The sequence below is a fragment of the Apodemus sylvaticus genome, chromosome 4 (assembly GCF_947179515.1).
Source record: "Apodemus sylvaticus chromosome 4, mApoSyl1.1, whole genome shotgun sequence".
Taxonomy (NCBI): Eukaryota; Metazoa; Chordata; class Mammalia; order Rodentia; family Muridae; genus Apodemus; species Apodemus sylvaticus.
The window spans coordinates 118590300-118613621 of NC_067475.1; the positions used below are offsets into that span (position 1 = coordinate 118590300).

Here is a 23322-nt window from a genome sequence, read left to right on the forward strand (position 1 = left end):
CCAGCTTGTTAGAATGCCTATCACTGCTGACAACAGATGACTCTGCTGAAACATATCTCTGACATCCATGTACACGGGGACCACCTAAAGATCTTAGTGAGATGCACGGTGTGTTTAAGTAAGGTTAGTTGCTATCTGAGATTCTGCATCTTGCACAGGGCTCCATAGGCAACCCCAGTTGTTGCTCTGCAGATTCTCATCACTGACTGACCAGTCTTGCTTTAAGAATGGAGACCCACTTCACTCCAAGACTTTTCAGTTGCAGCTGTGGCAATGACATCTGTTGAGATTATTGCTTCAGGTAATGCTTTTGAAGGACTGGTTTTTAGGAAGCCAAGCATGGTGGTGCACATGTTTAATCCCAGCACTGGAAAGACAGAATCAGGTGGCCGTCTGTGAGCTGGAGGCCATTGTGATCTACAAAGCAAGAGCCAGGGCAACATAGAGAAACCATGTCTCAAAAACAGAAAAACAAAACAAAACAGGAACAGATTTAATGTTTGATCCTAATGTACATAATTTTATATGCATATCCTATGTATATTTACAGCGTATGCATATACATCATACAACCTTCCTGAATCTTGTTGACCTGTGATATATATATATATATATATATATATATATATATATATATAGACCCAGTTGTATATTTTGACTGGGATTCTAGGGCTCACTTTCCATTTTCCAGGTTTCTGAGTGTGCCTGTGTTAGTCTCATCATTTCAGTGTCCAATTTCAGAACCTGCCTGTTTTGGAAGACCTGGAGTCATAAAATGAGTAGTAACTCACCTAGATGTCCCTCATTTGGACACAGAAGATCGATCTTCTTTTGCCAGACTTTAAGTCACCTGCTGGAACTTGGCATAATCATCTTGGCAGGACATCCCAAATCCTGACTGCCCATGCAGACTCAATTAACCTACCACCTGTCAGTCCAGCTAGTAGGTTCCAACTCTTTCTGGCTCTTGGCCCCTCTTGTCTCCTAAACAGCCTTGTCTCCAGGTGTGTGGCTGTCCTGTGGTCCTTAGCCCACTTTGTTTTGATCAGAACTTACTGAGGTTTCTTCTGATTCCACAAGTCCAAGTTCTAGATACTGTCTCATTTGTTGTCTCCTAAGATAGGTAGAAGAGAATAATACTGTTTACTCTGTCTTTACATTATTGACTGGATTAGTATAGGCAGTCCAGGGAGAACAACACAGAGAGATGTTACATGGTTAGGAAAAAGCATGATAATACACTTCTAAATAAAAATTATAATTGACAAATTTTATCTTTCCTTGTATTTGATAAAACATCATATAAAATTATGATTATTTACACATTTTAGGTCAAGGGAGAACAGGCACATGTCAGATCAAATAGTAAGATTACTAAGCATCTAGAAGGTTTCTTGTAATTGTAATATTAGCTGCATTTTTATGGGGGTAGTGATCTACTTGGTATGCTTTGTAAATCTTAGGACATTTCCTTCAGTGAAAACACAGATTTTCAAGATCTTCATAGTTTCATATAACTAGCTGTATCTATTATGCTTCATAATTTGCCTTCTTAAACCTAACTGGAGACAGCTTAAGCTTCCCAGTTTAAACTACCTAAAAAGAACAAAGGGTTAGAGATATAAAATACATTTCATTTCCTTCATCAAATGTAAAGCAAAAACAGATGCAGAGAGGCTCTGGCCTGGCCTTGGTTCATTTACAAATGATTGAAATACTTGCAAAAATGTTTTGTAGAGAGTTATTAGCACAACTACCCAGAAAGGATTATGTGAATCCATTGAAGTTAGATAAATATCTCAAAATTCAACTGCTTTCAGTTGGTGGCACTCGTAATCACTCATTGGCTGGACTCATCTACCAGCCTCTTTCTTTTAATCAGCTCTGGTGTTCTGAGTTTCCTTAACTTCACTAATCTTTGTCCAATAAAGCTTTTTTTTTTTTTTATTTTCTAATTTCCCAGGATAGATTGTAGAGTAATTATTGTGGCTTATTTTGCCTGTAGGGTGTCAAGGAGAGCCATTTCCTATGAACATCAGGAGAGAGTGAAATGTTATCTCATTCTAGAAGAGGATGAATACGTGCTTTCCTGTATTTTGGTGGTGGAGAAGATGTGATATGGTGAGTTGCAAGTGCATACTCTACTGTTCTACCTGGTTTTAAATTTTCATAAGTTGTGATGGAATGTAGGTGAATAACTATGATGTTTACAAGATTCACATGTGTGTTTTAGAATTGCAGTCTTAACTTTACATATTGACAACAAAAGAGACAGTTTTCTTTTAATATGAGACACTTGGGCTGTCGAGCTGAAGCTGAGACATTTTTTCTTTTGATATGTGACATTTGGGCTGTGGAGCAGAGGCTTAGCTTCCCTCACTTGTTAGGAGGATGGAAAATATTAATGACTCAGATGTAGAAAGATGACTTTTCCTTTAAAAAAAAAGGAATCAAAATAGATAGCACATGTACATGTAAACTCATGCAAACACATGCATGTGAACACCCACATACTACCTACATGTACCTGCAGACACATCATCACACACACATCCATTTCCCTATGCACATAGATAGATAAGCATGGGGGGGGAGGATCATGGGAAAAATATGTCCAACAGACCAGACAGAGTCAACTTCAAATCCAGAGGAACAGGACGACTTTGTTCTCATATCTGCCCTCACATGGCCACAGTGTTCAAGCCATGAAAACATTTCTCTTTTTAGTCTAAAGTCCTGCCATATCAAGGGGATGGACATTTAAGAATATGATATTTGCTTTTTTCCACTGGCTGCCTAAGAAGTCTTTTGAGAAGGCCTTCAACTTTTTCCCACATTTGTGAAAGACTCAAAAAATAAGTTGTATCAGGCTATGGTCAAGAGACCAGGTTAAAAACAAAAAACTTGCTCATCTTCCTGCTCACATGTAGTATGGTGATAGGGATTTGTTTGCTTGCTTGCTTGTTTGTTTGTTTGTTTGTGTTTTTGTACTTTCTTTGTAGTTATAAGAAATAACGAAATTTTGAATTGTTAGAATAAATGAAATATATAGAAGAAATATATTATTGTTTTCTTTTTAGACCAGCCCCCCATTTATTGCTCTTACTGAACAGGGATTTGCAATGCAGATGAAGCTGACATTGAACTCATAAAGTTCTACTAGCCTTCCTGGTGCTTAGATTAAAGGGGTGAGTTATCATGCCCCACAGACCCTGAATTTTATCCCCAGTACTACATGTGGGGTAAAACATGGATGCATGACCAAATAGATATGTAAACCACTCAGGAAGGCAGGCATTAGCCTCTGAAAATGAAATTATATGTGTTTCCCATCCTGCTCTAAGGGTAAAGAGCCATTATCCATGCGATGATGAGTCCAAGATTGCTAGAGTCCTGATCACAGGAACACATTCTGGATGGCTACACCTCACCTGCCAGTTTATGATAAATACCGTGGGGGTACGATTCTGAAGCCCTTCTCATAGCATTTATGTGCGAGCCCACGGCCTGAAGGAAGAGAAAGGTTGGCTGAAGCATGGTGCTCTAAGCAAATGGGAGACACGTCCTGTAAAAGAAGGTCAAGAAGCCAAAGCATGTGTTGTGGCAGTGTGCTTATCACAGTCACAGAGGAACGTCCTCAGACTAGTAGACTTAGATGACTTCAGGATTCTCCCCCTCACTTTGAATAGTCACTAATCCCTTTCGTTGCTCCTTTGGCTTTGACAGAGGGGGAGAATTCCCTGAAAGCCTGAACTGATATAATTATTGGCTCAGAGTGTTAGCGACATAGGCCAGATGGCTGTAAGTTTCTAAAGTCCCAGTTGTTCATGGTAGTTCTCTGAGTTTGTCTATAGGGCTTGGGGATCGGCAATTTGAAAGGGTTTGCAGACTTATAAAATGGCGTTCTTCATGGGGGCAGAGTGTTCATCATCAGCGTGACCCAGCAGGAGACACAGTTATTGCAGGCATTCCTAGTCTGCACAATTTGACACACAGCACTGGTTTCAGGAGGAGTGTGTGGCTTGAGACAATGGCTCATAAGATGCTCCCGAATGCTTAAGATGAAGGGGAGCTTGGACTCGGACTCTTCTCTGACTGCTTCTCGGGGTAGAACCTTCTCTGTGACTATAGCTGAGTTCTGCTGAGAGTAAGCAAAGTGGAAAAAAATCAGAAAATTACTTTTTTTAAAAAAAAATGTGTTTCTGGGGGGCAAAATAAGAGAAAAATAAATGGAAAATAAAGTTACAGGGAGATTCTGTGAAGCTAGGAATTTGCAAGTAGCTGGAGACAGCTGAGGAATAATGCAAAAGATGGGGGAGGGGGAGCAAGAATGGAGCCAGAGTGATAGACTTCAAAGGAGCCGCTGAGCAGAAGGAACATCATAAATAATCATATTTCCCAATAAGAATACCATATCAACCCCGTGACCTGGATACAGCACCCACCTCCTGAGATATTTCCAGGACTCTGATGCACACAAAATGCAATTTTCAGCTCAGGCATTTTATTTCTCAGTGTAAACAACCTTTGGGTTTTTAAAATACATATCTGGAAACTGTTTTCATAAATAATGTATGTATTATAAAAATTTGACTTGTAAACTATTGAGTCCATGTCCCCTCAGCACTCATTGTGAAAACTCACTACGGGTAGATGGTACTCTATTGGAAGAATGCGCTGGGGGAAGGCTACCAATTTTACCAAAGCCATCAATTTTGCCCAAGATAAATAGGATTTTTTTAAAAAGTGCAAGACTACACACACACACACACATATATATATATCAGGAACAATTTTCCTCAAACTAAAGAAAGGGCTGAAATAAGGTAGAATTTCTTTGCTAATTAGTTCCAAACTCTGAGGTGTTCCTTTAAATCTTGCTAATTAAGAGAAATCAGGAGTGCAATACAGGCCCCTTTCTTATCTTCAAAGAGTAAAGATGAAAGAAAGCAGAAAATGAAACCTCTCCACTTGGGCTGTTCTTTAAAACAGAGCTCCAAGAAAATCGGCTTGTGTGCTCCTTGGAGGAGAAAAGACCCGCCGAGGGGGAGGGGAAGGTGCATAATTAGAAGCAAGTTTCCCCATTTTATTAAATTCCTCCACCGACAAAATTCACTCGGAGGTATTTTAAGTGAAACCAGCAGTTAAGGAACCCTGAAAAAAAGCATGATGATTACATGTTTGTGGCAGAAGAAAAGATCAGTTAAGAAAACAAGAACTAGTCAATGTGCCATATAAATACAGACGACCAGAAGTTGATTTAAAGTTTTTTTTTTCTTCCTTTCTTTTTCCTTTCCCTCCCTGTCTTCCCAGCCCCAGCCCCCTCTCCTGCTGTAATTTGTCTCCCCTTTGTCGCGGCACGCTTGGAGAAAGTGGATGGAGATGGAGGAAGGGCGGGGAGGGCTGAACCCCACCCCCGGCCGCGCTCCCGCGCCCCTAGCGGGTCCCCAGCCCGCGCCCGCCACCCTCCCGCTCCCACCCTCCACGCGCGCCCTCCCTCGCTCCGGTGACTCCAGCCGCTTCGGATTTGGAAGCTCGCTGATTGGCTGGAAGCGATTCAACACACGCCAGGCAAAGAGCTTTGTCTGAGTTGAAGTGAAGTTGTAGAGATTTTCAGACTGGAGTCAGCAATCACGGGTGTTTAGTCTGCAGCGGAGCAGAGAAAAGGGAAGGGGGGGAAAATCAAGAATCGCCCGGGAAAGACACACTGCAGACTCCGCCAGCACCCTGCAATAGATGGGGACGGACTCCACGCGGGGAGCCAGGCCGAGGTGACACGCTGCTCCCAGCCAGGAGGACCTGCGGCCACCCTTACCAGGAGGGGACTTCACGCTCCTGTCTGGAAGTCGCCAAACGGTGTGTATGAAAACCGAAGTTTGCGAGCTGTTAATTGTTGTGTGATTAAGAGTCGCTTTCAAGAGTCTGAGACCCGATGTGGCTTAGAGCTCTGAGTGGCTGGGAGGAAGTTGAAGGGATTGCTGGGCTCTTCTAACTCGCCCTGAGGAGGGAATCTAGCAACTGACCAATGCACCAAATGAATACTAAAATGCACTTTAGATTCGCACTTGCACTTCTGATGGCGTTTTTCAGCCACGATGTCCTGGGGAAGAATCTGAAATACAGGATTTATGAGGAGCAGAGGGTCGGATCGGTAATTGCTAGACTATCAGAAGATGTGGCTGATGTTTTATTGAAGCTACCAAATCCTTCTGCCGTTCGTTTTCGAGCCATGCCACGGGGGAATTCTCCTCTCCTGGTCGTAAATGAGAATACCGGAGAAATAAGCATAGGGGCTAAAATCGACCGCGAACAGCTATGCCAAAAAAACTTGAACTGTTCGATAGAGTTTGACGTGCTCACTCTGCCGACCGAGCATCTGCAGCTGTTCCATATTGAAGTGGACGTGCTGGACATTAATGACAATTCCCCTCAATTCTCGAGACCCGTCATTCCCATTGAGATATCGGAGAGCGCAGCAGTTGGGACTCGCATCCCTCTGGACAGTGCGTTCGACCCAGATGTTGGGGAAAATTCCCTTCACACCTACTCGCTCTCGGCTAATGATTATTTTAATATCGAAGTGCGGACCAGGACGGATGGGGCTAAGTATGCTGAACTCATAGTGGTGAAAGAGTTGGATCGTGAGCTGAAGGCTAGCTACGAGCTTCAGCTCACAGCCTCCGACATGGGAGTGCCTCAGAGGTCTGGCTCCTCTATCCTGAAAATCAGCATTTCGGATTCCAATGACAACAGCCCTGTCTTTGAGCAGCCCTCTTACACAATACAACTCTTAGAAAACTCCCCAGTTGGGACCTTGCTCCTCGATCTAAATGCCACCGATCCAGATGAGGGCGCTAATGGGAGAATTGTGTATTCTTTCAGCAGTCATGTGTCTCCCAAAATTATAGAGACTTTTAAGATCGACTCAGAAAGAGGACACTTAACTCTCTTCAAGCCAGTGGATTACGAAATCACCAAGTCCTACGAGATAGACGTTCAAGCCCAAGATTTGGGTCCCAATTCCATCCCTGCTCATTGCAAAATTATAATTAAGGTTGTGGATGTCAATGACAATAAACCTGAAATTAGCATAAACCTCATGTCCCCTGGAAAAGAAGAAGTATCTTATGTTTTTGAAGGGGATCCTATTGATACATTTGTTGCTATCGTCAGGGTTCAAGACAAGGATTCTGGGCTGAATGGGGAAATAACCTGTAAGCTTCATGGGCATGGGCATTTTAAACTTCAGAAGACATATGAAAACAACTACTTAATCTTGACCAATGCCACTCTGGATAGAGAAAAGAGATCTGAGTATAGTTTGACTGTGATTGCTGAGGACAAGGGAACACCCAGCCTCTCTTCAGTGAGACACTTTACTGTTCAAGTCAACGACATAAATGACAATCCACCTCACTTCCAGAGGAGCCGATATGAATTTGTCATCTCAGAGAATAATTCTCCAGGGGCGTATATCACCACAGTTACAGCCACAGACCCGGATCTTGGTGAAAATGGACATGTGACATACACCATTTTGGAGAGTTCCGTCTTGGGAGGCTCCATTACCACGTACGTAACCATTGACCCATCTAATGGCGCCATATATGCCCTCAGGATCTTTGATCATGAAGAAGTGAGTCAGATCACTTTTGTGGTGGAAGCAAGGGATGGAGGGAGTCAGAAGCAACTCTCCAGCAACACCACAGTCGTGCTGACCATCATTGATGAGAATGACAATGCCCCTGTGGTTATAGGGCCTGCAATGCACAATAGTACTGCAGAAATCTCCATCCCCAAAGGAGCCGAAAGTGGTTTTCACGTCACAAGAATAAGGGTGGTCGACAGAGACTCTGGTGCAAATGCTGAATTCAGCTGCTCCATAGTAGCTGGTAATGAGGAAAACGTCTTTATCATGGATCCAAGGTCATGTGACATTCATACCAATGTTAGCATGGAATCCATTCCTTCTACAGAGTGGGCACTCTCAGTTATCATCCAGGACAAGGGCAATCCTCCTCTGCACACCAAAGTCCTTCTGAGGTGCATGGTCTTTGACTATGCAGAATCTGTCACAAGCACAGCCATGACCTCTGTCAGTCACGCATCCTTGGATGTGTCCATGATCATAATTATTTCCTTAGGAGCCATTTGTGCGGTGTTGCTGGTTATTATGGTACTGTTTGCAACGAGATGTAATAGAGAAAAGAAAGACACCAGATCTTACAACTGCAGGGTGGCAGAATCCACGTACCAGCATCATCCCAAAAGGCCATCCAGGCAGATTCACAAAGGAGACATCACACTGGTGCCCACCATCAATGGCACCCTGCCCATCAGATCTCACCACAGATCCTCCCCATCTTCTTCTCCAACCTTGGAGAGGGGGCAAATGGGCAGCCGCCAGAGTCACAACAGTCACCAGTCACTCAACAGTTTGGTGACCATCTCATCAAACCACGTGCCAGAGAATTTTTCATTAGAACTCACTCACGCCACTCCTGCTGTTGAGGTAAGATCATAAACTACAGCGCCTGGTAGAGCCAGCTCTTAAAGCTCAGAGGCTGCACAGTAATCACACCATTACGGTCGTCATTGATAAATGACAGTATGCAGTTCCACTAGGACTCAAGCCACGGTGTGTAACTATCTCAAGTACACAGGGTGGCATATTTCTATTTTTACAAATAATTCACTTGTGGGTGTTACGTGTGCTGTCTCACGTGGGGCTGTTCATCAGAGTCCCTGCACTTCTCAGAGTAAGATGCTGAGAAGGGAAAATAGAACCTACAGGGATCCAGCTATTCTCATTGTTAAAAAACCAACACCCTGGGTCTTCAGAATCTCATTCCAATGCATGCTGTCTTTGGAAAACTTTGTGCAGGTTTTCTGGTGCTCTGGCACTGTTTAATTACCTGGACTAACTGTGTTTTACTGAATTTTTTTTTAATTTTTATTTTTATTTTTATTTTTTTTTACATTTGGCCATTTTATCTGAACTGTAAAGGAAGGCAGTTTTTTAAAAAGTCTTTCAAGCATGAACAACTCACTTGTGTTTTGAGAGCAGCCAGATCTCTCTGTAATAGATTTTTTACTGTGCTTGGTGTCTGGCTCTGTGCCTTCTCCATGGTCTGCCATACAGAAAGTGTGAGCTTAGCATGCAAGAACAGGCCATTCCCTTTTCTTTCTTAGTGCACGTGCATGCCTGAGGAGTTTTTCTTTTTGCCTCCAGAAGTCAGTTCTGTCTCTCTGGTTTCCAGCAGGTCTCACAGCTTCTCTCGATGCTTCACCAGGGGCAATATCAGCCGCGGCCGAGTTTCCGAGGAAACAAATATTCCAGGAGCTATAGGTATGAATGACCCTTTGTGCCAGCTGTTAAGTCTCAGGTAACTTAAATGCTGAAGAATAAAACTCTGTGTTTCTTTTCACGGATCTCTCTAGATATGCCCTTCAAGACATGGATAAATTTAGCTTGAAAGACAGTGGCCGTGGAGACAGTGAAGCAGGAGACAGTGATTATGATTTGGGGCGAGATTCTCCAATAGACAGGCTCCTGGGAGAAGGATTCAGTGACCTCTTCCTCACTGATGGGAGAATTCCAGCAGGTAAGCGGGCAATGATAGCTAAATCTTTATTTTCCCAGCCACCACAGCGCCAGGACGGTGAACAATTTCTCTCGTGCGTCTGTTTCTGCTCTCTATCCCTGACACCACAAATAGAATCTCTGCACTATTAGCAGTGAACATTTTAAATGTGAAACATTTTAAAATTTTTTCTTCTCAAAATCTACACTAAGCAGTCGGGTTAAAAAAAATGAGTATGAAGGTTTAATAGGAGAAGCGGGGAGAGCACAGGGGGGAGAGCACAGACAAAAACCAAGCCCCTGCCCCCTCCCTCTGTCCTATCCAGCAAGTGCCACAGGGCACTCCTGAGAAACTCCAGAAAATTACTGGGTGGCTGTTGGTATTCAGACAGCCTGTTCGGTGAATAGTGGTGAACTGGACTATAATTTGGAGGATGCATTTCCTGTGATGGGAACCAACTCACAAAATCAGAGACTAAAATACACTGGAAAGGGTATATTTTAAGGACTAAAAATAGGCGAAGGAATGCACCTTTGGAGGTGGTGCACAGAACATATTTCATGCCACCTTTCATTTTGAGTCAGTTCGGCCATGGAGGAGGAAAACAAACCCAGAGGGGGATTTATAAAGCACACAGCCAGGTGGAGGAAATTCTATTAAGTTTCGAATCAATTTTTCCTTAGTGACTCTTGCCTCTAATTGTGCCCTAGGAACTCTGATCCAACTGAGCAAACACTGAGAACAGCAGCAGCAGCCCTGCTGCTAGGGGCTGTAGAAAGAAATCAACCCTGAGGAGTACAGAAGTTTTCCTCTGACTGTCCACGCATCTTAATTCATTGATTACCAATCAAATGACTGTCATTTGCCATACGCATAGATAAAAAGGAACGATAGTTTATGAGTATCTTACTGCCCTCAAATATGAATTGATGTATGTATGTATGTATGTATGTATATATGTATGTATGTATGTATGTATGTATGTATGTATGTATTTGTAAAGATAAAGAAAAAAGGATAGAAAACATGAGAGAATTAACCAGAAATTTGGGGAAATTCAGAAAATAGAATTTTAGCTCTCATGAGTTCTAGGAAGCAGTAGCAGACCAGCAGTAGTTACCAGCTATGCCCCAGGGAATCTTCTGAGTTCATACCGAGTCAGGCTTTGCTACTTTAGTTATTTATGGTGGTGGCTGTTGGCTTGAGATACATTTTAGTGACTGAGCTCTTACAATTTAAAGAATGTTGATGTTGTGGTCATTGGGCTTAGTTATCTCGGTGTCAGTGACAGGGGCCTGCACTAGAATAGCAAAATTTCCTAGATTAGGTTATTTCACAAACAGAAGCAAACGCAGGGGCATGGCGTCAGTATTCCAGTAGACATTTTAAAAACTCACGAAGTTCATTTATTGGAATTTTAAGTTATCATGGCAATAAAATGGAGAAGACAAATAGACAGTTCTAAAAAGCAATCTTACCATTTGTGGATCTACACATCTGAGGTTTTTGTAAACTCCAAAACAATATAATTTAAAGAGTTAATGTTAGTGTATTATTTATGTACTTATTCATTCATTCATTCATTCATTCACTTATTCCTTATTTACAATCCTGGGACTTGAACCCACAACACAACATAACCCAAAACATAGTTCTGCCTCTTTGCAATACTTCTCATCTCTTTTTTCTAGGAAATAAAAAGCAGTTATTTTCCATCTTCCTTATATTCCCGAAGTTAGCATATTTCCATATATTCCTTGTAGTCGAATTATCTGGTACTTAAACTAAATAATAATCATTAATAATAATAAATATTAGACAATAAAGAGATTGTGTTAACTGTAGGTAGGCAAAGCTAAACTCTAGAAAACAGTGAATCTTGCCTACTATGTATGTGTCTTTATCTCTATCAATATTTCATAGTTGTTCAAAATGATAGACTTTGTGTGTGTGTGTGTGTGTGTGTGTGTATGTGTGTGTGTACATACAAGAGCTCAGATGTCTGTGTTTACAACTACTTATGTCATAGGAGTCACTTTCCTGCCCTCTGTTGCTTCGTACTTGTACATGGGGCTGAACCATTTTCAAGTGTGACATGAGCAGTAGTTGGTGATGATACCATTATGTTCATGTTTGGCTAACACGGACTGCTATGCATACTGAGTGGAACATCCCTGTGGTGACACTGTGTCAATATCCTAGATTCCTCTTCATCCTGGCAACTTCTGCAAGCATACTAGGGTGTAAAACTTGTGGTTTGCAAAAGGATCTACCCAGGAAATACTATGAGCAGAGAAAAATGTTGGTCCACATCTGAATCTTATTAACAGAGCTCAGCACAATTTTCCAAAAGTATGTGTATTTTTAGGACATAAGGGTCTTGTTCCAAGTTTGTGTGTGTGTGTGTGTGTGTGTGTGTGTGTGTGTTTTCTGCATTGATTTGTGAACAAATATAGATCCTGTTGCATCGCATGGCTTGCCAAAGGGTCATTTCTGGTCATTCATTCTTCTAATTCCCACACAAATGTAGGGTTTTTTTTTTTCTTTCTGCTAAACAAACATGCATTTTTATCTGTTGACTCATGTTTGTCAGCTTTTTTTTCCCCAGTTCAACTTTGAACTCCAGCACTAAACCCGGGTGTATAAAGCCTCCACATTCCCAGTGAAAGTTGTGGCACATAGACATATGTAAAGGCTCCCTCACCTCCGCTTCTTCTACCTCTCTGCTCTGCTTTTCAGCTTCTTTCATCTGTGAGGACTTCAAATACTCAGTATTCACTCTCATTCTGCTCTGTTCTCAGCAGGAGTCTCAGCTGGCTCCCTGCCTTCCTCAGGTGGTTCATTTCCTGTAGCAACCGGAGGCTCCAAGTCCACTTCTCCTGGCCACGCCCACTTTCAAATCTTGATTTCCTGCAGTTTTCACAACCTTTTCAGAACGTTTTAACATACTTTTTTTTTTTATTACTCAGAGTCAATCTCTGACTCTCGTTGCTCGGCAACACTGAGCGCATCTATTATCTTTGTATTCAAAGTCCACTGAAACGCACTCTCAGCCTCTTCTCATTTTGCCTGTTTTGAATCCTTCGCAGCAGCGGAGAGGCTTCCCTTCCTCCAGCACGCCGATGCTCTATGCACACTGGCCTTTCTCCAGGACAAGTGCCTCTTCTTCTTACCCTGTGCCCGATGCTGCTTACCCGCTCTTTTGAAATCGCAGCCTTCATATCCAGTTCTTTTTCTTTCCGAACATTGCCTGAGCATCTTCTCATTTGCTCCTTTACCTGAGTGTCTCGAATATCATCTGTTCTTTTTGGCTTAGAACTAGATTGCAGTCCCATTGAGAGCCAGGGGCTGAAGTGGTCCCTATTTGATGGGCTCCTCAAGGACAGCCTACTAGTTACTCCACAGCTAATGACTTGCTTGAAGCCCTCTCTTACACTCACTGCGCTGCCTTCCACCCTACTTGTAAGGTACAGGACACTAATGAAGGTCGCAGTCATGTAGTGATAGAGTACAGCTTCTACCTGTCCTGATCGCCACAAAAACTTTCACCTGACAGGGCATTTATATAGTCCCAAGAAGAGCACAAGAAGTGGATACTGCTTAGCTTTTCTTGATCCTTGTATATGGGATGGAACATTTTCAGAATTGAAACACACATACACTGACAAGCAGATAAGATGAAGTTAGAATATCCATAGCAGTGAGCATCCTTTCCTGTTTCTCTCACACTCCTTTTGGTTTCATCACACACACACACACACACACACACACACACACACACACACACACACCCTTTTGTCTCCACTGTCTGTCTACCTAGTTTTTGTTATCCTTTTCATTAATCTGCCTCCTTATCTTTCTTTTTCTGTTTTCATGAGTTTGTGTGTGGTGTCCATGTGTGTCTATGTATGTTTGCATGTATGTGGGCATTTGTGTGTAGTGTGTGTGTGTGCCTGTATGTGTGTACCTGTCTTAGTGAGGGTTTTGCTTCTGGGGACAGTCACCATGACCAAGGCAACTCTTGTAAGGACAACATTTAGTTGGGGCTGGCTTATAGATTCAGAGGTTCAGTCCATTATCATCAAGGTGCAGACATGGCAGTGTCCAGGCAGGCATGGTGCAGACAAAGCTGAGAGTTCTACATCTTCATCTAAAGGCTGCTAGTAGAATACTGGCTTCCAGGCAGCTAGGACTAGGGTATTAAAGCCCACACCCACAGTGACACACCTACTCCAACAAGGCCACACCTCCTAATAGTTCCATTCTTTGGGCCAAGCATATACACACCATCGCATTCCACTCCCTGGCTTGCTCAGCTTGCTTTCTTATAGAACCCAGGACTACTAGTCCAGGGATTCCACAATCCACAATGGGCCCTTCCACCCTTGATCACTAACTGAGAAAATGCCTTACAGCTGGACCTCATGGAGGCATTTCCTCAAAGGAGGCTTCTTGCTCTGTGATAACTCCAGAGCAGAGCAACTCAAATTGACACACCAAACCAGCCAGTACAGTACCCATGCATTTAGAATCCTGTAATCATGCCCGCAATCCTCCTCAATAGCTCTTCCATCCAGTCAATGAGGCAGAATCTTAGAATAAAATAAACCCAGAGCTCCTGGTATAGGTACTCAAGCTAGCCAGCATCCTCTCTGGATTCTTTGTCTCCACTATCCAAGGCTAGGGTGACAGGTGGGCCACCACATTCCCCTGGCATGTCCATGAGTTCTGAGGATCCTAAGTCCAGCCCTCACATTTGTTCAGCAAGTGCTTTAACCACTGAGCATGTTTCCAGCTCTCCTTTGCATTTTTAAGATAAATTATTCTATAATTAAATGATCATGTGTTATAAATGCCTTTCACTGTTTAACAACCATTCCTAAGATATGTGCACGGCCCGTCCTGTTCCATTTTTCTTGCTGCTTACAAGTTCAGCGCATTCACATTATCAGAAAAGTTGCATGTGGTGAAGATTTGTAGACTCCCAGGTAATGTTTTCATCCACATTAAAGGAAATCAAAGCCAAATAAGGCAGTACAGCAAAGATGTCTTTCCTGAGCCTGAAGCCACAGAGCTGAGAGCTAGAACAACAATGCCAGGTCTGTTCTTTCTCCCATCAGGATGGAGGCAGTGAATGTCCACAGGCCTCGTTTCCATCTTCAGAGACTGAGGGTTCAAAGCAGGGGCCTGGGGTGTGGTGTGGGGCATCACCACTGTGATAATTCTTTGCTGAGGAAACCTAGGTGCTGTTTTTGAGGTATACCTCTTGCTTTTCAATACCCTTTGCTGTTTTCTCCACTGAACAGATAAAAATGGGGTTGGTGAATATTTCCATGTAGAGTAATACCTGCAGGATAATCATCTAACCCTGAGTTTTATCACACTGTTTGCGCAGATGAATTTCTCACCAGAGCATAATGACACAGTCCTCTAAGGACAAAGTTCCCTGCCTCAGGTCTCTTACACGCTCCCTCGTGTTTTCGTATGCTTTTGAATTTCTAGATCCCTAAAATTCAAACCCTTCTCTTACAGCACTTAGCCTCATTTTTGGTTTGGTTTTGCTTTGATTTTTCCATTTTCTCCTTTTAAACTAAGAATGGAGGTCCAGAGGGAGCTGAAGACCAAAATTAGCATAGAGGTCAGTGATAAAGAGCAGTGACTTCCACACAGTTAAAGGTCTTATTTATCCCTTCCTGCTCGCTCTGATTCAGAACTATACTGCCTATATGTTCCGTACAGTTCCTTTACCAGACTGTGGGCATAGTGCACATAGTAGGTGATTTTTTTTCTCCTAGCAACTAATGTGACGTGCTATAACTTCAACAGCAACAAAGCTGGAAATCCACTCTCAATAGCTGCATCTATAAACTGGGCGCCAAACACATCCCTGTGATTTACATCAATCCCGGTTTCTTTCAGATACGGGGTTACTTTACATTTTCTATAATTCTCTCTTTTGTCTTAAAATAAAACGGTATTGAAAAGACCAGGTTTTCTCTGAAATAAATTGTTGTCGTGTGGAATACATTTCGTATCTTTGCATATCTCAATTTTCAATGCATTTTAGCAACTCTATATAGTGAATTCAGGGTCCCCCCTCTTTTATTTTTCTGCTTTTCTCAGTTGTAGTGGTTTCTATGAATCCAGCCACTCACACTCCACTAGGGAACTGGAACATATGAGAGAAACAAAGAATGCACATTTCATATTCTTCAGGTTCCAATGACTTTTTCATGTAATTGAATATTAATGTATTTTAAACCCTAAATAAGTACTTCATAATGGAACAACTCGGGATATATAAGGTACTAACTAATTCAGAGCACCCTGAATTGCTATTTTAATAGACCAGTGAATAATGGATGCAAACCTTAAGGAGGACTGATCAGTCTTGCTGGGACAAGATACCCCCAGGGTGGGGCGGTACCCAAGGGGGTTCCCCTTCTCTGAGGAGAAGGGATGGGGCAGTGCAGGAGGGGCTTTTAAGGGTGGGACTGGGAAGAGAGATTGGAGGGAGGTCTGAGATTAGGATGTAAAGTGAATTTAAAAAAAAGAAAGACTGATAAGTACACTAACCAGAGAACTGGTGTTTTCAGTGCAGGTCAAGTCCTTATTTTCAAGAAAGTTAGCATAAAAATATTTTACAGAGGTTGCCTGGTGTTATTCAAAACTAAGGAGCTCACCCTAAATTCTATTTCCAGCTGTTGTCATTGTATAGTTTATGTTCATCTTTTTGTCGGATTACCTAAGCCTTACCTATTTTTTTTTGGACCTGTTCACATAGAAATAATGATCTCCTTACTGTATTCACTGGAGGCCACTGAAAATGATTATTCCCTTTCCTTTAATAAATGGAGGGAGGACTGTAACACAAGCGTGACATCTGGTCCGGAGAGCTAATATACAAATGAAAAGTATCTCCTTACTCTATCTAATGTGCCTAACGACAGATTAACATTATGATGCTAGAACAAAACCTCTTTCTACTTTAAGAATGAGTTCTAGGGAAGGGGTGGGAGGGAGGACAGGGGAAGAGAAGGGGGCTTACGGGACTTTCGGGGAGTGGGGGGGGGCTAGAAAAGGGGAAATCATTTGAAATGTAAATAAATTATATCGAATAAAAAAAATAACAATAAAAAAAAAAGAATGAGTTCTAGGACAGAGAAGAGGGAAGGGGTGGGTGGAAGAACAGAGGGAGGGAAGGGGCTTATGTGACTTTCTGGGAGTGGGGGGGCCAGAAAAGGGGAAATCATTTGAAATGTAAATTAAAAAATATATCGTATTAAGAAAAAGAATACATCGAATAAAAAAAAGTATCTTAATGGAAAAAAAAAAGAAAAAAAGAATGAGTTCTAGGACAGCCAGGGCTACACAGAGAAACCATGTCTTGAAGAAGAAAAAAAAAAGATGTCATTTCCCATTGCTTTGGATGATGCCTTGTATAATAATGGACTCTCCTTGCTTTGTTTGCTCTCAGCAATGAGGCTATGTACAGAGGAGTGCAGAGTCCTGGGCCACTCTGACCAGTGCTGGATGCCCCCACTGCCCTCGCCATCCTCGGACTACAGAAGCAACATGTTTATCCCCGGAGAAGAATTCCCGGCTCAACCTCAGCAGCAGCATTCTCATCAGGGTCTTGATGATGACAGCCAGCCTGCAGAATCTGGAGAGAAGAAAAAGAGCTTTTCCACCTTTGGGAAGGACTCCCCTAGCGACGAGGATTCGGGGGACTCTAGCACATCATCTCTGCTATCGGAAATGAGCAGTGTGTTCCAGCGCCTTCTCCCCGCATCCCTAGATACCTATTCTGAATGCAGCGAAGTGGACCGGTCCAACTCCCTGGAACGTCGAAAGGGCCCGGCGCAGAGTAAAACCGGGGGTTACCCGCAAGGGGTTGCGGCCTGGGCAGCCAGCACACATTTTCAGAACCCCGCCAGCAGCTCTGGGACCCCTCTGGGGACTCACTCCAGTGTGCAACCTTCTTCCAAGTGGCTGCCAGCTATGGAGGAGATCCCTGAAAACTACGAGGAAGATGATTTTGACAATGTGCTTAACCATCTTAGCGATGGGAAACACGAACTCATGGATGCCAGCGAGCTGGTGGCTGAGATCAACAAACTGCTTCAAGACGTCCGCCAGAGCTAGGGGACTTGAGCTTAGCCGTTGTGGTTCCATGTGTGTGGAATTAGGGGACAGGGAAAACCCCGAAAAAAAAAACTGGCGTTGCCAAATAGTTGCATTTATCATAAATGTGTCTGTGTATACTGAATATTGAATACTGTATTTTCGTATGTACACGATGCAAGTGTGATTATTTTAATCTGTATTTTAAAAATACATTTGTACCTTATATTTATGTGTAATTTAACAGACAAATTTTATTTTTTTACTCCCATGACCAACATGTTTTTCCTAATCATGCAGAAATTAGCCACCGTTTGAATCTATATCCTTTTCAACCAAAGTTACTGCTTAGCATAGGGGCGAAATTATTAAGCTGTATAACAACACCGCTAATGCATTATGTAATTCTTAGTTTCATTAAGCAATGCTACTTCCTTTTCAATATATACGGAAAAAATTACGCATCTTTAAATCATTAAACAATTTCTCAATTACTATTTTCACTGCTTTCTGTTAACTGTGATAGACCAGTTCTTAAGGCAAAATGGAGGAAGCAAGTGAACCTATTTTATACCTAGAAGCATCCCGAGGTGTTCATGGGAAGGCAAAGTGAATTCTCCATAGCAACGCTGCTCTAGTCCATGGTGCCTGGCAGTGGCTCCTGTACCTTCCAGTGCGCCACTTGGCTTGATCATGAGAATATTTCTTCCAGTAGCAAAATATCTACTCATAATGAAACTAAATGGTGAGTCTGATTTGATCCTTGCCCTATGAAATATAATCCAATGATGTAGAATCTGTGCTCTAATTGAATAACATCATGTTTTCTACCAGCATGGAGTGTTAAAGATAAAGTCAGTGCTCTGGCCCTCCGGGGTAGTAAACGTAATTGATGATCTGAAACTCTATGCGAATCTCTCCCTCTTCTCTCATCACACTTGAACATTTTATATTGACTGCATTGTCTTATTTTGGCTATAATTATTCATGTTTAACTTTTGTCTCTTGTGCATGCTATCACGGTTTTGCTTGTATTTTTAGCATATGAACATTTATAAAGTCACTTTTTTTGTTTCTGCAATTTTGTCTGATTTATTGTGTGACAAATGCAAACTTTATTTATTGTGCTGTTATCTTCTGTGCGGAATGCCTTGGTAAGCGAGATCCTTAGTGTGACTATTATCGTTTATGTCCGAGCTTCTATGAATGTTATTTCTATTAATACACTATCTTGATTGTACTCTTCAGAAAGTTTTACTGTCAGTGAAAATAAAAGGAAAATTAAAGCAAAGCTAAGGAACTGTCTATACGTTTAAATGCTATGCAAGCTCAAAACTCTCCTTGAGGGGGGATTCAAAGTTGGGTATTTCATGACAGATAGGAACCAGCCAACACCTACCCCTACCCGCTCCCTACCACACATGCACACTGGAACGGGAATGGGTCAGAGACCTGTCTGAGAAAGAAAATAATGGATTGAACTTCTTCTGTATTTTCCTTAAATGTATTTGGAGTAAAAGCAAAAACACAACTAGTAACAGATTGCTCAAATTACAGAAAACTTTCTCAGAATATGTCATGCTAACCCGAGTAAGAAGAAGACTTTCAAGCTTTCCAAGGGGCTAAAATATAACCCTCCTCTGTACTGGCAGGGTATTGACATGTTATTTTAGATTACCCCAATGTGGTAAAAACTAAAATACTTCAATTCTGAAATGACCCCCACATTAAATAGAATGTATTATGTCTTACAAATGCTTCAATAGGTAGGATTGCAGACCAGCAGAATGTTAGGTGCTTTATTTGTTTGTGTAGTAGACCACAAAGACACTAATACTAAGCTCATTTAAATACGTTTTCCTTTCAACTCCACTTCCTCTCAGTGCGTATTATCATTAAGGAAGAGATTTTTATAACTTCTCTGTTCTTTATTTATAACACCAGCAGCAACTGAAGGAGCAAAACCAAAAACAGACAGTTGGAGGATGTAAAGTAAATAAAACGCCATATTCCCACGCAAGGCATCCTGCGCTTCCAAACCCTGGGTTCTCCTAACATCTTCAGTTATTCTCTCTTCCCATGCCCACAGTGTAAGTGAGCATTAGTTAGTGCATGATCTCAGGTTAACTCCCAGTGTAAGTGAGTATTAGTTAGTGCATGATCTCAGGTTAACTCCCCTGTTCCTTTTCCCAGTCACGTGTCCACAAATACCAAGATGTCTGTTGCATTTCCTGTTGTCTAACACTTCCATTTTAATCTTCTCCTACTGAGTAGAGTACCTTACCTTCTTGGCTTGAAGCAAACAAATGAGGAATTAAGGATATCTTTGTCATTTAGTGTTCCTCGTTTCCTCTGCCCCCGGTGGATTCCTTTCAATATTACTCACTAATAAGCATCTGCAATGGAAATTCTCTTCCAAAATAGATAATTTGCACCAGCATATTGCTTCACAAATCCTCCCTTTAACTGGTGCCTACAGAATGCTGGGCTAACTTGTCATGGCCTAACTTGTCACAGGTCCCTGGTGTTGTGACTCATTCTTCATGAATTTCTTTCTTAGTATTTAGCAGACTGTGGCTGAAGACTTTGTCATTTAAATTCATTCTCCCCTCTTCTATGACTCACACTCACTGCTGGCTAATCACATAATTATTAAACCTCTTGTCTTACTGAAGGTATAGGGAAAGTCACACATCGTGACTTTGGTTCACGATGAGTTTGGTTCACGAAGAGGCTTGGTTTCTTTGTTTCATTCTGCCAATGTCAGAGCATTTTCAAAGCTACTTGCGATTATTGTCATGTTGAAACTCAAAGCATAGTGGATGCATGTGAGGGGAGGGGGATTTCAGACAGAATGAGCTGCATCTGTGAGAAGCACAGCCCAAGCCTAGAATGCTCTCACACAGCTGAAGCAGGTGCTGCCCTCTATGCAATAGATTTGTATGCTTTCTTTTCTGTCCTGATATTCCTGTTCCTACTCAGGGTTTCTAGATAATACAGTATCACATCATCAAAGATGAAGAAGACTCTGGATGAGCAATTAATGTTTTGTATGAAAATTAAAGACAAACTACACATGGTTTAAAGGTTTATGTGAAAATTTCAAGCATTCTAAAAAGTGTACAAATTTAAAAATAGAAAGCCGAGTTGAATTAACTTTGTGCGTGTGTGTCTGTGTGTGTGTGTCTGTCTTCCTGTTTACCAGTCTATTTTGTGCGCATTTTCAGATGTGTATGGACACACACTCATTCATAAGTGTGATCTAACGTCGATGTCCAGAATTATCCTCCATTGCCCTTCCAACTTATTCAATAAGGTAGGGATCTTTCAAACCCAGAGATCTTTCTTATAGTTGATCTTGCTAACCATTTTCATATGAGACTCCCCTATCTTTATCCGTCATACAGGATTGCAAGAAGTTTACTGCGAACACCTTTTACATGGATTCTGTGGATCTAACTCCGGTCTTTATTCTTGTCCGGCTAGTCCTTTGATATCCAAGCCATTTCTCCAGACCTAAACTGCTTAATTAATTTTTTTAAATTGCAGATTAAATTCATAGAACAAAAGCTTACCTGGGTCCATAAGATGTTTTAACTGTGAAGTATAAGGTATCATACTAAGTGTAAACACTTAGGATATGTTAAGTTTTCTATCGTTGTGATGAACAAAAGTTCTTATGTTTGTTTGCAAACACTGAAGTCTTCATTTGATGTATTAATCTGCTTGGATCACTAAAGAGTTGTGATTCAGTTCATTTTTTAAAGTCATTTTCAAAACTATTGCATATCATGTAGAGTATGTTATAATTAAAACATTCTTATCACCTGAGTTATATTTTTGTTTGCCACTTTTATCATTTTTATCATATATATATATATACATATATATATTCTGAAATGATTAATGATTAATAAAGACCTAACAGTCCTTAGCCTACAGTAGAAATCAAATCTGAAGTATATGTGAACGTGGTGGAAAATAATCATTAGTTTGTTATATTTTATTATATTCTAGCTTACACAGTATGAGGATCCGGCAGAACATTTTATGGGGAGCTGACATCATCAAATTGCTATCCATACTTTCTGACTTTAAAGACTAGAAACACAGCTTCCTCTGGCACTTTAAATTAATACTTTTCTATTTCCCTTTATTGCTCTGAAAGATGCTCTTAATTCTTGTTTGCCTGTTCAGGTTTTATCTCTTCAATTTATTTCTTTAATGGCACTTCTCCTTAGTGACGTATCCTACTGTCCACATTTATAGCTTCAATCTCCACATTTTCAAAGGAATATAGCTTTTCCACATAACTACCTAGATTTTATCATTTTCTACTGTTTTTCCTTGTTATAGATATGATTAGCACCATATATCTTATATACAAAGCTAATGCATTTCATTCTCAGTAAGCCTCACTCTTCTGACTCATTAGTTTGGTGAGATGGTAAGTTCAGAAAAAATCAGGAACAGAAGAGAATTCATATTTATTCTAAGTTTTAAAGTACTTCTTTTGGGTTTCTAAACACGCTTGTATAGAAAGCTGAATATAAAGAGAGGAAATTATATTTTTTCCAAAATATAAAATACTTTTAGCTATTTGGAGTTAAACTCAGAAAGGCAACCTTAGATTTTTACAATAATTGAATCCAAGTGCAGAATATAACAGAATATTAAGAACATTACTCTCTCTCTCTCTCTCTCTTTCTCTCTCTCTCTCTGTGTGTGTGTGTGTGTGTGTGTGTGTAATAGCTTTAGTAACTGTTTGGGAGTATGATGCTCTCAGGGTGAATACATCTTGGAGTGTGAATATATGAGCTGAGCTATTGTTGTCTCCATTGTCCTCACAGTCACACTCTTTACAAGGAGTTTTCAAACAGAGATTGGGAAAAAGGTGCCTCATTTCCCCGAGCCTTTTAATTCTAGAATGCAGGCATCCGAGGGAGAGGTGACAGGTACCTGAACCTCTAGGGAGCAAATTTCCTAGTCTTTACCCTTGGCTGGCTGGCTGGACAACCAATTTTTAAAAGCAGGGCCTGTGGGAAACAGAGCCCCTATTACATTTCCAAGTGCTTTTATCTAAACAAGAGTAAGCTTTCTAAAATCCCCAGGTTCACAGTCCATTCTTGTTTTATTAAAAGGTACATTCTGCCACTTAAAATAAATAACTGCACAATATTCTAGACAGACAATACAGACCTTTCTCTGGAAGGGACCATGGTGTTACACAGTGTTCTAGGTTCTAACTTATCCACACAACTTCGTGTACATGTGTTAGCTATTCTAGTTTTATATCAGCGTGTCTCAAGCTAGGTACATCTTAAAAGGAGGAATTCCAAATGAAAAAATGCCTTCATCAGATTATCCTGCAGGCAAGTCTTCAGAGCTTGTTTTGATTAATAATTGATATGGGAGAAGTTGAGTCCTCTGTGAGCAATGACACTCCTGGGCAAGAGGTCATGGGTTGTGTAAGAGAGCTGGCTAGGCAAGCCACAAAAACAAACTAGAAAAAAATTGCAACTGACAGTGCATGTATTAGTCAGGGTTCTCTCTAGTGAAGGAACTTGTAAAATGAATCTATCTATAAATAAAAGTGTGTGTGTGTGTGTGTGTG

At 41.3% G+C, this 23322-nt stretch overlaps 1 protein-coding gene across 2 annotated transcripts; it reads left to right on the forward strand.

The window, feature by feature from the left end:
* The first annotated feature begins 5547 nt into the window (after positions 1-5547).
* On the forward strand, positions 5548-18994 carry Pcdh18 (protocadherin 18). 2 transcript variants are annotated; one of them, XM_052180559.1, is made up of 4 exons: positions 5548-8512; positions 9261-9349; positions 9442-9605; positions 17062-18994. In XM_052180559.1, the coding sequence occupies exons 1-4, from the start codon at positions 6026-6028 to the stop codon at positions 17727-17729; spliced, it is 3408 nt and encodes a 1135-aa protein (XP_052036519.1). In that variant the 5' UTR covers positions 5548-6025; the 3' UTR covers positions 17730-18994. The 2 variants fall into 2 exon arrangements, with proteins under 2 accessions (XP_052036519.1, XP_052036520.1); XM_052180560.1 differs by having other exon boundaries at positions 5549-8512; positions 9264-9349.
* Positions 18995-23322: the final 4328 nt, after the last annotated feature.